At 43.8% G+C, this 16,459-nt stretch overlaps 1 protein-coding gene across 2 annotated transcripts in view; it reads left to right on the top strand.

Annotated features, from left to right (window-relative positions):
- CD247 (CD247 molecule) overlaps window positions 1-16,459 on the top strand; it is a 68,651-nt gene that overhangs the window by 44,280 nt on the left and 7,912 nt on the right. For both annotated transcript variants that reach the window (XM_010567267.1, XM_010567266.1), the window contains exons 2-3: window positions 13,326-13,432; window positions 16,209-16,262. In XM_010567267.1, the coding sequence (XP_010565569.1) occupies window positions 13,406-13,432; window positions 16,209-16,262 (81 nt within the window). In that variant the 5' untranslated portion in view covers window positions 13,326-13,405. The remainder of the gene's footprint in view (window positions 1-13,325; window positions 13,433-16,208; window positions 16,263-16,459) is intronic.

The following is a 16,459-nucleotide window of genomic DNA, read 5'->3' as shown; positions in this document are numbered from 1 at the left end:
CCCCATCCCACTGGGTGTGGGAGAGTAAGCAAGCGGCTGTGTGGTGCTTGGTTGCTGGCTGGGGTTGAACCATGACACCCTCTATCATATAAGGAATACACACTGAGTCCAGATGTGAATGAACTGTGGATTAATCAAAGCTAATCTCAAAAAAGCATTTGTATTAAAGGAGAACAGTGTTTTGTTTTATACAAGCCCATGCATTATCTGGGCAACCCAGCTTTGTGTTCTGTATTTTAAGTAGTACAATATACAATAAACAGTTCTGTGGCAAGAAGAAATTTTAATGGCTAGAAGTAGAAGAAGGATTTTCATAGAGAGTACATAGCAAAAGTAAATGTAATGCTAAGGATCCTTTTCATGTTTAGAAGAAAATTTATTTCCTGTGGGCATTTGATCATTTGGCAGTCTTTCACCCCATCCAACAGTTCTGTAACTGCACTTTCCAACATTGCGCTTTGAATAAAGCTTACCTAAGCTCCCAGTATTATGAAAAATGGAACTTGTGTAAATTTCCTTTGCATTCTAACTCCATCTTGGCTGCACATAGAAAGTAAACAAATACTGTTTCCAGGCAGTCTTTTTATCTGTCTGCATATCTCAGAGGCTTCCTGATAAGGCTTTTTGTGGGGAGAGAGGAGGTGTTTAAAGTAAATATAATTTGAAAATGTTCATCCATTTTAGAAGCAGCATTAAAGACCTTAAAAGAAACATGCTTTATGAGATTGACGAGCAATTAGATCAGTGCAGTGATAGTGCAATGCATAATTCTACACTTACAAAAGTTGGAGTGGGGAAAAATCAGAGAGAACATAATATCTCATCTGAAGTGCCTGTTTCAGATATGTGCTCTAAAAGTCAAAGATAGGAACAGAATTATTCTGTAAACTGTATCTGGTAAGCAGCTGAGAGCTACTTGTCTACATTAAGATGCAAGGAATAAGTACAAGGAATCTATATGCTCTAGAAATAGCTATGACACTCCTCCAGGAAAAAAAACAAAACAAAGCAAAATCCAGTCATAAACAACAAGGTGGGATTTCTGTGTATGCTGTTTCTGGAAAACCTTTTCATTAAAAATCCCCAAAGAAAACCAATAGCGTAAGTTCAGCGCTGTAGATAAAATTAGTTTAAGTCGCTGGTGATAGCTCACCTCTCCAGGTTCCTTATACTGACTTACATGACCTAGACAGAGCTTTTCAGAAAAGGACCCCTGTTTCTACATGCTTTACAAAGTGCGATGTATGCATACTAAACTTCACAAATAAGATCAGCATTGTGGCTTATAGCAATATGCACGTTATCAGCCGTGTTTCCTAGCGAGATCAACCTTATGCAGTCACTGTCTTTATCGGTTGGCCCATTTCCAATTTCCAGCAAATTTAACAGAGGGGTTAAAGTTTCAATAGGCAATTAAGTTTCTCCAGGTTTCATGAGAACTGATGGCTGGATGGAAGGAGACACTCAAGGCAGTGCCTGCGTGGCAGCAGCACGAGCTCAGCAGGGACCGGTTTGGTTTAGGCTGCCGTTGGCCGGCTGATGGCCATCCACAGCAAATACCACCGCTGGGCAAAGCTGGTGTTGTGTGACCTGCAGGTATGTGAGGATGGGACAAGGTTTAAGGCGTGTTCAGAGATGCTTGAAATTTTTTTATAGTGTAGGAATGAAAACAGAGGGAGGAAAGGAAGCAGAGATTTGCATCTAGGGATATAAAGCAGAATACAAATTAGTATGATGAGTGATTTCAATAGCCCCCCCCCCCCCCCGCCCCTGTCTGTGCTAACTTGATGTGTCTATAATTCAACTTGTTCTTGGTTTAATGCAAATACAGATCAACCTCTGAAATCCCATCTTTATAATCACATGTGCTTGACAGTATAAAAATAATAGATCCTGCAGCATTCGTTTTGGTGGGCTGGTATCAAACTCTAGTACTCACTCAGGTGGTTGTTACTGTAGAATATTGCTGGGTTTTTTTCCTTTACAAAAAAGATCTGCAAAAATTGTGGTGTGTTAATGTTCAAATACTTCTGCTGCTGCTGCCCTAAAACCAGCACATTCAAAAACTATATGAAATCTCAGGGTCTTTAGTATGTTCCTGTCATCATCCCATCCTTTCTTCAGCATGCAAAACATGAGCCGAGAGGTTTGTCATTAAATACTTGCAGAAATCGATGGAGATTTCACGGGTAGAGGGACTGCAGAATTTGGCCTGTGCTTTTCAGACAAGCTGACCCGGAGCATGGCTATGAGTCCCTAAAGCTTTGTGCAAATTGTCTGTAATTATTGCTAGCAAATGAACTCTGAAGTTGAGCCTCTTTTGGAAAATGATTTTATGTTATGAATACGTCTGCAATGTAAGCTTAAATACAAAGTGGTTACCTGGACTGTCAACAACACAGAACACTGAAGAATTTAAAACTGCAAAAAATAAATGCTTTTCCAGAAAGCCTACAATGCTGAGGATTTTCAGCTGTACAAAAAATGCAATTTTAATACCCATATTATATATCAACAATAGAAATTTTGATTTATGTTTTTCCTAACCCTGCACCATTATATTCTTAAATTTGGTGTTCTTACTAATTTTAGATAGCTTTGCTTGGAAGCTCTTGTATTCCTGTTCAGCACAGCAGTTATTACAAACAATGAACAATTGGAAAAAATATTGTTAATACAATAGAAATTAACTACCAGAAGGGATATCAGGCATGACTGGAGACTACTTAATATTTGCAGAAGTAGTATGATGACTAACAGATACCTCTGTTAACACGTCTCATTTGGTGGTGGTGATGTAGAGATATGTTTTAATGTATATATTGAATACGGGAATTAACTTGGTAAATTTTAACATTAGTTGCATGCACTGTAGAAAACGGCTAAAGCATAATTGTTTACTTTCATCTCAGTCACAAATGCTGACATAGGAAGGTTTGAACTCTCACTGTAAATATACAGGAAATTTTATTTGTGATGAGAGCTTGGGGTCCTTTTTCTTTCCTTGTTTTGCTTTTTCCACAAGTCTGTCTGTCCATAGAGAAGCAATTAAGAAGGTACTAACTCCTAGTGTCTGAGATTTTGAGAGCACTTCGATATTTTTGACAGTTAAAATATTACTTTTGTTATTCTTATTTTATGAGTGGCAAAACAAAGGTATTATGTAAAGTCATTAATGATAAGGAAATTCTTTCCTCCTATTTCCCCCACCCCCCACAGGAATGCATCGCTTTGTAACAGCCCTTAATTCAGTCAAAATCTATATATAGGCTCTTCGTATTTGCTATTTCCTACCGATGAATGAGAACGTATGTCTCAAAATATAGCCTTTTTTTTTTTTTCTTATCCTGTAATGCAATCTGAGATAAGGCTTTATAAAATTGGGTGCAGTCTGCCAGGTGGCTTGTAATAAAAGGTAGTGATGGAGTCGTACCAGCCACAGTTACATCACTTGACAGAGGAGGACAGGCCTCAGCAGTGAGGTGTTAATGAGGAAATAAAGCCATGCCCCTGTGCCCTACTTGCAGATCCATGACTAATGCCCTTTCTCTTTAGCAGTGTTTTATCTTGCTGTAAAATTTTAGCTGTATAGTTGCTACATGCTATGAAAATGTGAACACTCCCAAATTAGAGGAAGAACATTTCAGAGATGGAAGAAGCGATTCCTTTTCTCAAGCAGAATTCGTGAGGGTCCATGGAGTTAGGGTTTGTTCCAAGACCCTTTGCTGAAGGGCTCTGTCAAGGACCCAGGCAAGGTTTGTTGTGATATTTGCATTTTGTGATGGCTCGTCTGCTGGCTCTTTTTTGAGCCCTGTTAAACGCTTCATGTTCAGAGTGTTGTTTTTGGAGCAGAATGTTCCCCAATGGTGGTGGTATTATTATTATTATCATCATCATCATTATTGCTGCTAAGCTTTGGTGACCAATGCTGCAAAAAGAATATGCAGGGAATTAATATTAAACCGAATCCTTAACCAACCTTTCTCTTTACTTGGTACATAACTGCTGTTGCATGTTTTTCTCGTCTGTGCTTCTCCTAGCAGAGGCAGGACGTGACAGGCATGGCTCTCCATTAAGTGGGTCAGTAGCAGGGGGCTGAAGGTCTGCTCTGAATCCTCTCCCTCCCCGACGTGTGTAGCTGCTACAACATATAGAGCCTCAGCCGTTGGGGCTGGTATAACCTTCTTCCTGCCTGATAACCTGAGGCTGCCACTGCCTCTGTAAGATGATTTAACTGTTTCTCTGCCTGATACCAAGCTTCACTAGTAATTTCTTCACCCTCAGAAGCCTTCTTGCAAGTGGATGTCTATACAGGGACCGCAATGAAAACAGCTTGAGACTTTGCAAGTCAAACCACTGTGCTCCCAGTGCTCCTGCTGGATGAGCTAAAGTAAATATCGCAACCTTTCCATGACTTTGCACATGTCTACCTTCCTTATAATTCAGCCATTATATTTATCTGCTGAAAAACATTATATGAGGAATGTGTTGAAAGCCTTGGATGACAGCCAGCTGGGTTTTGCAAAATGTTGCTATAGGCTTAACCTAAAAAAATGGATGGCTTTCATTATCGGGGATTTGGTGCACTTCCTGACACTGCTTTTTTGGCGCAGGTTAGATCTGGTGCTGTCAGTGATCTTAGGTGGAAATTGATCCTGGAGAAAGGAAAGGAAAACTGGTTTAATCCCAGTAGGATTAGCTGTGATGAGTGTACCGTCGGGGCTTTGACCATACATCAAGGACGGCTGCTCTAACTGTTGCAGCTTTGGTCTGTGTTGGCTGTAACACAAGGAATTGCTCATGGGCTGACTTAGGTCTGAAAATAGCCTTGTAGCTGCAATTCTCCCTCCACCGCCTCCACTCTTAGCTTACATTGTTGTGATGGAAAAGTTTCCTACTTTTCTTCTCTGCTTGCAGCTGATCAAGAGAATTGCAATTGAGCTCTGTCTGCGACAAAACAACCCTGTTAAGTCTCTTGTTGGGCTTGTGCACCTCCGCACTTAGTTTGACACACGCTGTGAAATTAGAGTAGTCCCTACCTACACTAACACTGAGACAAGAAGAAAACGCACTGATAAGTTTGTGCTTGCTGACTCAGAAATATCTGTGCACAAAATATTCTATTACTTTATTACCCAGCTAGTAGAAAGCCATTTCCCGCCAATAGTCAGCCAGCATAAGCTTAATGACTTTTGGAAGTCTGAAGCTAGGATAAAAGGGAGTGAGCGGTGGCTTATAAATCTCTCAGTTGAAAACTGTTATCAGTATATTTGATTACTGGAGCCATCAGCAGTGAGCTAGCTGCAAGCTGTTTAGCATAACCATACTTCCACTGCTTTTTGTAAAGTCTAATTTAAAAGTGCTAATTTAAAGTGGTAGGGAAACCTCTGTGAGGTGCTCACTGAACAGAGAAGCACATCTGATTGTGATCAACAGCATCTTGTGTCTTGGTGTCTTTTTCTTCAGCTTTGCAGCATTTAGTCTCTTTGGGATTCCTAGTGAGCTGAGATGCGTAGATCGAGTTCTTTTAAGTAGTCCTCCATCACATGCATCGGGTTGTAGAAACTAAACATGAAAAGGCCACCTAATAGTAAATCGGTCTGGGGTGAGTTACTGTTGCGGGAGGCACAGACAGAATTGGTAGGGGAAGGAAAGGGGTAAGTGACCTAGAAACAATCATTTGAATAACAAGTCTTGCCTCTTGGGACACTTAACACCAGATTGGATTAGACAATAGAAAACTTACAGTGGGGAACATCTTTTGCATTAACTAGATTAAACTTCTGCTATCCCTGATGAAGATGGGTCTAGTAAAAGCACATGTGTCTAATCTAAAACCCCTACAAAAGCTGAAAGAGCTGCACAGCTTATGTCTGTCACCTGAGCTTGTTGGATATCCAAGCTCTGCAGTCACCCTACGCATGGTTTGCTGTCTCTAGGAGGCAACATCAGGTTTGCTTCAGGAAAGCCCTTTGCACCAAGTTCTTGCAAAACTGAGAAGTGAAAGCAGTTGCTTTTTCTGAGAATGACTGACTGTTTTGATGAAGCGAGGAGTCCCCTTCCAGAGATGAGCAAGGCACTCCCCGCCTTTCTGTTTCTGATGAGGCTCTGGAAGGATTTGGAGGGCGAAAGATTGCCTTGTTTAATGATATGTTCAAAGTTAATCATCTTCACCTTCAGACTGGAAAGGTAGACCATTTATTGTTGTTTTCTGCACACACCGGGTCCTCTTTCCACAAATCTGACAGCTGTTGGAGATCTTCCTGTCTTGCTCCTGTTACAGTACCCTGGACTTTTTACTGGAGTCTTTATCTCATGATGTGCTAGAAAATGTTTGGCCCTTTATGGCATTATAATCTTTTTCCTTCTTTTGAATCTATTTGTTCCCAAATAAATCACAACGGAACTTGCATTATTTGAACTTTGTCATAGTGCCTCCCTGAAAGGGATCCTAGAAGAAGTATGAAGGGCTCACGAGGATCCTAAAGCACCTTAACTTGACCTCGTGTTTCCATAGTGCTGACATTCTTTGGCATAAAAAAGTGGAAGTTAATGACCTGAAATACTTTCCTTTTTAAAATGTAATTATTCTCGCTGTCTAATGTCAGGTATTGTAACCTGAATCCTGATCATATCGGCAGTTTGTTCCTTGGCATTAAAGCTGAGGACAACAGCAAACCATAATCTTGAACTTCATGGGCACGAGCTGTGCTTTTGGCCATGTTGTGTTTCACAAATGTGTGATGGTTTATTGATCGCAAACACAAGAGTCTTCCTCAGCACTAAAGGAACTGGTGGCGAGGGAAAAGAAAGGACAGTAAACATCTTTTGACTTTCTTGCCAAGGTAAGTGGCTGGTATGAAAAGACAAACCTGGAAATTATTTCAGGCAGCAAGCTCAATGGCATTTTGCTGTGGTGGGGTTATTGTATCTTCTTCCTGTGTTAAAAGCCTGCTGGCTTTCCTTGGGTGTCTTCGTTTTGCAGATAGGGTAGTGGGGAAGTTTTATGTTGAAAGTGTTACTTAGCCCTGCAATCTTAATATAATTTAATGATCAACAGGACTATCTTTAGCTTCTGCATAAAGGGAGCCTCCTGACTTCACATACTTGGTTTGATACAAGGGATGCCTTTCACTTCACTCATTTCTGTTAACTGGCTACCATGCACATCAGACCTGTTAATATACCATGCGTAGTGTAATCCAGGCCTTTTCTTCCCTCAGTCGTTTTTGCTCAGATTTTTCCATCGATATGCCCGAACAGTGGCATGGAGGACCCTTTTCCTTCTGTGAGGGAAGGATGAATTTGGCCTCTGCTTCTTCAGTCTTGGATTGTCCCAGTTTTGTTTATTATTTATATCTATGAGTAAAAAGCATAGAAATATATAAATAAATAAACGCATGGGAAGATATGTTCTTTATGAACAGGATTATATTTCATAATTTTAGGTGGCTAACTTTTAGGCATTTAGTCTGGGCTGTCTCTTCAATGCCAGCCAGTATACACCTGAAGTGAAGCACCATGTGGGGTGCTCATCTCTCTCCCATTTCTGCCCCGAGCCCAGGCAGTGATCTTGGGTTCAGCATCTTGGTTTTGGTAAGGGAGGCAAGGTCTGTCTCACCCAGGCTCTCCCTGCATTTGACCTCCATAGAGAAAATCTGGTGGGTGCCTGATGCGTGGTGTGGTGGTGGCGGCACCCACAGGTGTGAAAGTCTGTCCTCTGGGGGAGTCTGGCAACACAAACCTGCAGCAAGTGGTTTTTGGAAGATAAGGGGTAGAAGTGAGGTGAATTGCACACAGTGACCATGAGGCCCTTGGATCACTGCTGGTGGAGGACAGTGGCATCTGAGAAATGCTGCTTGCTTTGCTGTGGGGTGCAGCTGTGGCAGATCTCAGCTGCTGGGAGAAGGCTCTTCAGTTTCTGCCTTTAAACACCTTCTATGTAACTGCAGTTGCATCAATAAATCTTTCATGCTGGGACTGGTTTTCATGGGCTTGACTGAATAACTCAGTTTTAGGGAAGATAAAACTCTGCATTTATAACCATGTCACTGAATTTTGGCAACCCCTAAAAATAAAACCCTTAAATGAATCACTTAATGAGGGCCATGGGAGAGAAAATGTTATGGTAGATGGATCTGATCTGAATTTACAGGTAGTTCAGCTTCTACGGTCTGTACTTCTTGAACTATTACCAGGAATCACGGTCTAACTCAGTCCAGATGCACACTAAAAATGTCGGAGGGGGAAAATCCTATTTAAAAAAAATGCACCAGTGTGTTTCAAGGATCCAGACCGTGTTTCAGTGATTTGCTTCAGCAGATCCCCATTGGCACTGGCTGCATTGAGCTGGCAGAGGCGGCCAGCCTTGTGGACCGGGGCCCAGGCAGCTTTGGGGTGCAGCGTCCGCCGATCGTGCCATGTTTTGGAGCAGGGCAGGAGCAGGGCATATGCGTCTGGATGTGAGTTTCGGGACTCCCCAGCTGTCTCCGAGCCTGGAGCGGGGGAGCGGCTGGCGGCATGTGCAGGCACCGGGTGGGCAGGTGGCCGGAGATAAACCTGCGGCCACGTGCAGGAAAGCTGGTGCTGGGCCTGAGCCAGGGGGTTGAAGCTGTTCTCCGAAACCACACCGCGCAGGGCGGGCTGCCACGCAGCGCTCGCGAGGCGGGCGCCCGCAGCACGGCCTCCCTCGCTGGCCCCCGGGCTTCCTCTCCTTCGGCTACCAGGGTTGCTGTCAGTCTGTTGCTAGAGGTTTTTTTCTCACTCGCTTGTCACTAGCAGTTGGTGTGAATTGAATTGCTTTTTTTTTTTTTTTTCCCTTCCTTCCCCCCCACACTTTAAAAAGTAAAAGGCCGCAGGGGGTTGTCGCGGGGGTGCTGGCAGTGTTGCTCCAGGGGTGCGTGTGGAGCAGGATGAGGGAGGTGTGCCAGCCCAGGGTCCGGGCATGTGTGGGCACGGACCTGCAGCAGCACCAGAGAGTGCCCTGGCACAGCCGAGGGCAGGGCTGCATCGCTGGGCGGGAGGAGAGAAGAAGAGGGGAACAAAAGTCCAGGCTTTGGAAGTAGGAGGTGCTGGGAAGAAACTTTTCCGGGGCAGAAGTGCAGCTTGGGAAAGAGCCCCAGTTGTGGCGGCAGGCAGCTGGGATTTGGGATTGAGAAGGGCTGGCAACCTTTTCACAAAACAAAGCAATGCTCCCCTTACTGACTCCATCTTCTTTCCTGCTACCTCATCTGCTATGGCTCCACCAGTCCTTGTTCATCCTGTGTCAGCTCCTTGTACAAAGCTTTCCATAGCTTGTCCTGTACAAACTCCTAAAAAAACCCTTAATTACCTAATGCTGTAAATTGCATAGTTTGTTTCTGGTCTTCCTTAACATCCCGACAGTCTACGAGTAAATGTCATCCCCGCTGTGCAATGGGAGATCTAACTGTGCAGCTACTTGCATAGGAGGACGTGGTGAGCAGGAATAAGTGCAAACTTTCTAGTTGTTATTCCTTCAGAGCTTGCTTCCCTCCCGAGCAAGAGCACCACTTTGACCTCATCCTTAAGCCGTTGTGTATTTGTGTACATAGATCTTGACTTGTGACTCAACTCCTTTTTGATGCCTGGAGGGAGAGATGCTGTTTGAGCCACATTTAAGCAGTAAGCTTGACATCATTTACAATGCAACCTAACTGTATTCCCTGCTGGCCTGTGACTTGACGTTAGCTGTGCCATGTGCCTGTACTTAGACATCTTGCTTTAAAATCCTGCTGTGTTTTACTGGACTGATGAAATTTGGACTGGTAAAACACTGGTATATGAATATCGAGAAGATGCTGTGCAACTCACAGTAGGCGCTGGGTAATCTGTAAGGTTAACAGAGTGGGAATTATCAGTGAAATGTTCATTATTTGTGCTTTGCTCTGTATGAGGCAGCTGAGTGTGACTGTTCCCTCAAGGCTGGCAGGCTTGGCTCTGCCCAGCTTCCATCACCAGCCCATCCACTGCAGCGGCGTGACCTTGGCCTCAGCTCCCCAAACCATGGCTCAGGGCTGAGGAAGGGCAGAGAGTGCATTTTGGTCGTGCCCAAGGGACTGGCCTTCTGTTTGTGCATGTCGTGCAAACATTGAAGAGACAGTAACCCTTCCTCTAGCAATTTAAAAATGTAAACTGATCCTGTTCATATGAATGGATGCTGTTTTAACTGCTACTTGTTTGTTACACTTTTTATCTCTTTGACCTTTGTTTCAATAGGCTTTGTATCTTTTGTCTTTTTTCTTTCTCTCTCTTGCTTTCTAATCCAGAAAGCTGTTGCAAGGTTATTATTTAGAAAGTGCTTTGTACCTTTTTTTAAAAGAATACGGAAATCAAACATATTAAGGAAGGAAAAGACATGAATTAATTCATTTTCTTGGTTTCTAAACATTGGACTTTATCATTGGCTCAATACATATTTTTCCAGGAATCATCACAGCCAGACTATGTCTAGCAGGATTTCCCTCATTGAACAGCTTTAATCTGTTACCTGGGGTGCTGGAAGCCAGGCTGCCCCAGGTAAGCACCGTGTAGGCACTTGGGTGGCTCCACAGAGTCAGCCAAGGTTGACCACAGCTGACACGGAGCTACAGCTAAGTCCCTTGCACTCTTGACTTCTCCTCCATAGTCCTCTACATCTCCTGCTTGAGCTCCTCCTGGTCTGGGGAGTTTATTAGTGCTGGAGAAATACTGGACTTTAGATGACAGTATGAACGTCCCCTGCTTTGGTGCAGGAAGAGGGAGGTCAGGGCCAGGATCCCCAAAGCCGCCTTCAGTAGCATCTCAGATACACCCAGGCTTCCTGACTCTGTGCTAGGCTGCTTGCTTTCCTTGCATTGTATTTCTGATCTGGGGACAGCGCTGGAAAACCCTGATCTGCTTCTGGACACGTCCAGCTCGAGGCCAGGGTATGCTGGGGCAGACTGCTGCACTGTGTGAAAGCAGCTGAATTACTGATAGAAACAAACTGCTTCTGGATGTTGTACAGCTGTATTCCCCAATAGTGCATTTTAGCTACCAAGTCTAATGTGATTCAAGCTGGTTTTGTGTTGAATCAACTCTAGTGTAAAATATTGTGCTGTGGCTGTTCAGAAGAAAATCTCTAGGAAGCTAATCTCAGCTTGTTTGTTGGTTTAATATACAGTATTGGGCAGATAACTTAATCTCTCTGTCTCCATTTACCCCATGTATATCAGGTTTTATAATCCTGAAAAAAATGTGGTGAAGGTTATTTTTTATAAAGTGCTTTGAACCTTCTTTTTTTTTTTTTAAATAATAGGAGGGGAAGAAGGAAAACCATCTAGGATCTTAATTTATTTCCATGGATTTGTTTCTAGACACATGATTTAAAAAAAAATAAATCCGAACTCTAGTTCAGACAAGCAAACAAATCGTTTGGAAGTGTGGTGGGGGTTTTTTTTCTGGCTGTGTTAGGCTCTCAGTGGGAACAGCGATTGTATCATCATCTGCTTGAGAATTTACAATTACATTACCAAGTATCCAGGCATGGCTTTTCAGTCATGCTTTATACAAATTGCATGCTTGAGCAGAGCAACAGGCCATCATCATTAACTTTATTTCTGCGAAGGCGACTTCCTCATGGTGGTGAGTGCGTACTGCCTGAATATCTTCTGCAAGTTTCTTCTAATGAAATCATCAGCATGGCCCAATGGGCCAGGGAGATACGCCAGCAGGCAGAATGGTCCCGCTCTCAGCACTGGAGTAACTCAGCACCTTGAAGCACTGCACTGAGTGGTTCAGCTACCCTCCATCACATGTGGTTAATAAGAATTGCCATACTTTGTTCACCTTAGGAAGGAGATGAATCATAGCAATTCTTTTCAATTTATCTTCATCGAAGGGCTTCACAGGCTCTTGATCATTCTTGTCTTTCTCTTTTGAACTCCCTCCAATTCTTTGTACAAAGTGCATCTCAGATTCATTTTTAAGTGTTTTTGGTTTTGGTTTTTTTTAATAACTGTGCAGTACAGCTTTTCCTTTGGGGATGGACCTGGAGCTGCATATTGGATCTATAGTTACTTAGGCTTCTTGACCTGAACTGCTTTGATTTTTTTAGATACATTTGTGAACTAACTGAATGTTTACAAACTGATACAGGGGCAGTTTAATCTGAAAACCAACAATATTACTGTGCCCCGCTTGATGCAGTCAGGATATAAACATATGCAATGTTGACTAGGAAATGAACATCAACATCTTCTGAGTAACAATTTTATTGAACTCTCAATTAGGGTAATAGTAGATTTTTCTCTCTCAGAAAAGTTTTAACACTTCTTTTAAAACCAAATACAAGTAAAAATCTTTGGGGGGGGCAGCCAGATGAAGTTCCTGTGGAGGGAATTCAGGTTTAAAACCTTTCTCTCAAACCAGAAGCACATCAGTGTGTCTCATGGGTATCTCATGGATGTGTCCTGACATCTGGGGTTAAAAGTCTGTCTCCCCTGCCCATAGTTCCCTTCTCATGATTAATGGTCTCCAACAACCCCAAACTGGGAGCCCAAGAGAACCCTAACAGAGAAGACACTGCAGCTTTACAGTTACAATATATAACCTGGGATACAGGAGATGCATCTTTAAATTCCTCTTCTGAATAAAGTAGAGTAGCGATTTCAGCCTGGATCTCCAGCTGACTATGGTGGTGTCAATCTTTCTTTACATTTAACACAAAATTTTGTCCCGAGAAGACCTTCCTTAAAATTTTGCCCAAACAGACATATTTTCTCACATGCACACACAAGCACACAAGTTTTAGTTGATGAAGGAATCTAACCAGGCCCAGTAATGAATCCCTGCAGGAGACGCTGCTGGGTTTTCCCAGAAAACAAATGCTGTGTGTGTGGCTTTTGTGCAGTAACTGTGGTGTTAGTAATCCTTGGTTATCTCCATGCAGATCCTGTGCTCACTCCCTGCCCCGTGCCTGCAAGCTGCAGGGAGCAGAGCCTGGACTCTGTGGGTGGGAAATTCTGGGTAAAATGTCCTGTATTGATTGAGGGAGGTTGCAAACGTTTCTATCCTTGGAGATACTCTAACTCAGCTGGCTGAGGTCCTGGACAGCCTGGTCTAACTGATGCTGTTTAGAGAGAGGGTTGGCCCTGCAGTGGGCTTTTCTGACCTAATTAATCCTATGATTCTTATTCAGATTTCCATCTTCTTTGCAAATGGACAGACTTGCCCTCATACTGGCTATTTTTTCATGAAGCTCTATGCAGCACTGCCACATTTATGCTGTCAAGCACCCAGTGATACAAATGGCCTTGTTTGTTGATGTATCTGATGTTTCGATACAGATGCTGTACCAGTTCTTGGACTGACAGACCCAAGACTCTGCTACTTACTGGATGGATTCCTCTTCATTTACGCAGTCATCATGACAGCCCTTTTTGTGAAAGCAAAGGTCAGTCTATCCAAACACTGATGTATTTGGCTTTGGTGGTGTAAACAAGTTGGGCTGAACTGGAAAGTGGGGGTGGAGAGGAAGCATGTCTCTCTAAATAAGAACTTTTTTTTTTTTTTTTTTTTTTTTTTTTCTCTTTTTTGCTTTTTTACTTTCTTCCTTTTCTGGTGTCAGCCTGAGCAATCTGGGGAAGTTCTTTCTGAAGATTCATGAATGGAGAGGAAGAGAGTATATGAGTGTTTTGAGCGTAGTTATGGATGCAGTCAGAGATTCTAGCTATTGTAGCTGAGAAATGCCTCATCAACAGTGATGTGGTTTCTTCTGCTGCTTTGTCATTGGAAAGAGAGGAGAGGATATACAGAAAAATTCAGGATAAATGCATGCTTGTGAAGGATGTATTGAAACATCTCAAGAAGTCAGACATCTTTGATAGTATGAGTGTGATGATGCAAATGATATAACCCTAACAACAACAGCAGAGGAGTCAGGGGGACAGGATGGACACAACTTGATGGGCTGTTGTTACTATCCAGCAGCTGTTCAGCATCTAGGGAGACACTTAGTGCCTTTAGTGCACTTCCACGGACGAAGATAATGTAATGTAATGGAGGTATGTACATTTCCAGACGTACATGCTCTGAGAGCTCTGTTAATCATAGGAGAGGAGCTGTCTGCCTCTCCCCAGCACAAAGCACTCCAATGCAATGGTGCTTTCAGCCAAGCCTGAGCAGGTGAAAAGGTGTCTTGGCCACTGTCTGTACACCTGGCTTAGCCTTCCCCCAGAAGCAAAGGGGATGATCACAAGCTGTGCTTGGGATCTTGGCTTGCTTCTCACGAGGTCATGGCTGAGATCACCAGCAGGAGCCCTGACAGGGTGATGTGCTGCTGCTGGTGCCCCACTGGCTCTGCAGCGGGATCTTCTCTCAGGACTGTAAAGCCAGTGCTGAACCCAGAGGGAGAGAGGGGTGTTTGGAGGAAACGAGCAGAACTCAGTAAAGGAGAAGGAGAAACCTTTTTTGTTGCCATTGTAAATCCTGACTGCAGATGAAAGCACTGCTCTGAGACTTGAAGTCTTTTTGAGGCTGCTAGAGGGAATTGCTGCTGGGGCACACACAGTGCGCACTGTACCTGCCAGCAGGAGCTGTGCACCTCGCCCAGTGCAGGGTGAAAGTGCAATAGTTAAGGAGGGCTTGGCAAAGCATCCAAGGAGGAGCGTGAACCTGGCACAAGTAGCTGCCGCAAGCGCGGTGCGCTTGCCAGCCGCTCTTCCTTCCCCACCCAGAGCGTGTCTTAAGCATGCTGCTACAGGGCAGAAACTAGTGTGGTTTCTCCCACCCGGGCTTCCTGCAGGGGCAGAGCTGGAGCTGGAAATGGCTCCTGGTCAGAGGCAGCATCCCTCGCCTTTAGGTCTGGGAGCGCTAGCTGTCTTCCTGGTGTGCCTAGCTGTTTGCTGGTAACATGCATAGTATTCAGCTGTACCAAGTAAGCTGCTGCATGAGGGAAGGCAGCAGAAGGAAGGGGAGAGCCATGCCTGTGGTTACGCTGGAGCCTTGCAGCCAAAAGCAGCAGAGGCATTGCAGCTGAAACGCCACCACAAAGCACCAAGAAGCTGGTGGGGCATTTCCTGAGGGGCCTTTGTCTTGTCCCAAACCTAGGAGTTTTTTAGAAATCTTGCAAGCTGTGTCACATCTCTCACCTCATCTCTTGGCCAAAGGAATGGTTTGTGGAGGCTTTTGCCAATGGCACAGCCTCCTCTCTGTTGTGAGCTTTTTATTGATGGAGCACATGGCCAACGCACGTGAATGTTTAGTCTCTGTTGCAAGAAATGTGGGCTACATGCTTGGTAAATTACTGGTCTCGCCAAAGGTTCAGGGACTATAATGGCACTTTCACAGGGAAAGGGGTGGAGTAGGTAACTTGTAATTACTATGAATACAATTTTAAAAAACAAAGTCAAGTTTTTCCTATGCCTAAAGACAAACCTAGCTAGAAGGTTACTTTTAATAAGAAATTTAACAAGGCTAAAGCAATGCAGAATGTACTTTGACAATTTTTTTTTTTTTTTTAAAGATTGGAACACAAGCTAGCTGCTCTCACTGACCTAAAACTGCCCCTTTTTACCTGAAAGTTTGGCTTAGCAATTAACTGCTCATAAATACTGTGAAGAGCTGAGCCAAAGAGTAGCTACAGAAGGGAAATCCTTTACATACTGGTTAGTTGCCACTCATGCCAACTAACTGTGGCGGCACTGCAGCCCCACAAGCCAGGTGCTGCTCCCGAGGAGTGCAGGGATCCCCTGCACCCTCTGAAGGTGAGGACACCCAGGAACTCTGCAGGCAGCACTTTTCCTGGAGGAGTGGGGTCTCGGGGGTGCTTTTGGTTGTTAGCAGCCCCAGATACCCAGTTTTTCTTAATACAGGCATCAATTATGATTTTGTATCCTGATGGAGAGACTTCCGATAGCACAGGATTATGATACGCACAGAATAGGAATGCAAAATCAGTGGAGGGGGGGAAAATCCCAAACTCATATGCTTTGCGTAGCTGTGAACTGGTGTTATGCAAGTAAAATGACCTGGCTGCTGAGAGCAACCTGGTGTGTGGATAAAAGTGTTAGTGCAGCTGTGACTTGTATTGCCTGAATCCCCATTGGTGCCACAGGTAGGACTGCTTATGGGTTGCCCTGTTTCTGATGAGAGTAACTTGTAGGAGAAAGGGAACAAAAAGACTGAATGGAGCCTCTGTCTCTCTGCTCATGGTATGGTCTCTCTTCCAGCTTAGCCAAGCCTCTGAACCACAACTGCAACCAGGCCAGGATGATGTGTATAATGTAAGTAACTACTGCTTTTGTTTGTTTTCAAATCTGCTACCCAGACAGACCTTTCTGAGTGTTTATAGATAATGAATTGCCTGTGGATCAGAAACACACTGGATGACCCAGCTAATGAAAAACGTTATACTGAGGTGTGCAGCACAGCAGTTGTAAGGAGGAAAGATAAAAGCCCTCAAGGGCAGGTTCTGTTGTCA

The sequence above is a fragment of the Haliaeetus leucocephalus genome, unplaced genomic scaffold (genome assembly GCF_000737465.1).
Source record: "Haliaeetus leucocephalus isolate CR32 unplaced genomic scaffold, Haliaeetus_leucocephalus-4.0 Scaffold228, whole genome shotgun sequence".
In the NCBI taxonomy this organism is placed as follows: Eukaryota; Metazoa; Chordata; class Aves; order Accipitriformes; family Accipitridae; genus Haliaeetus; species Haliaeetus leucocephalus.
This window is presented reverse-complemented; position numbering and strand designations above follow the sequence as displayed.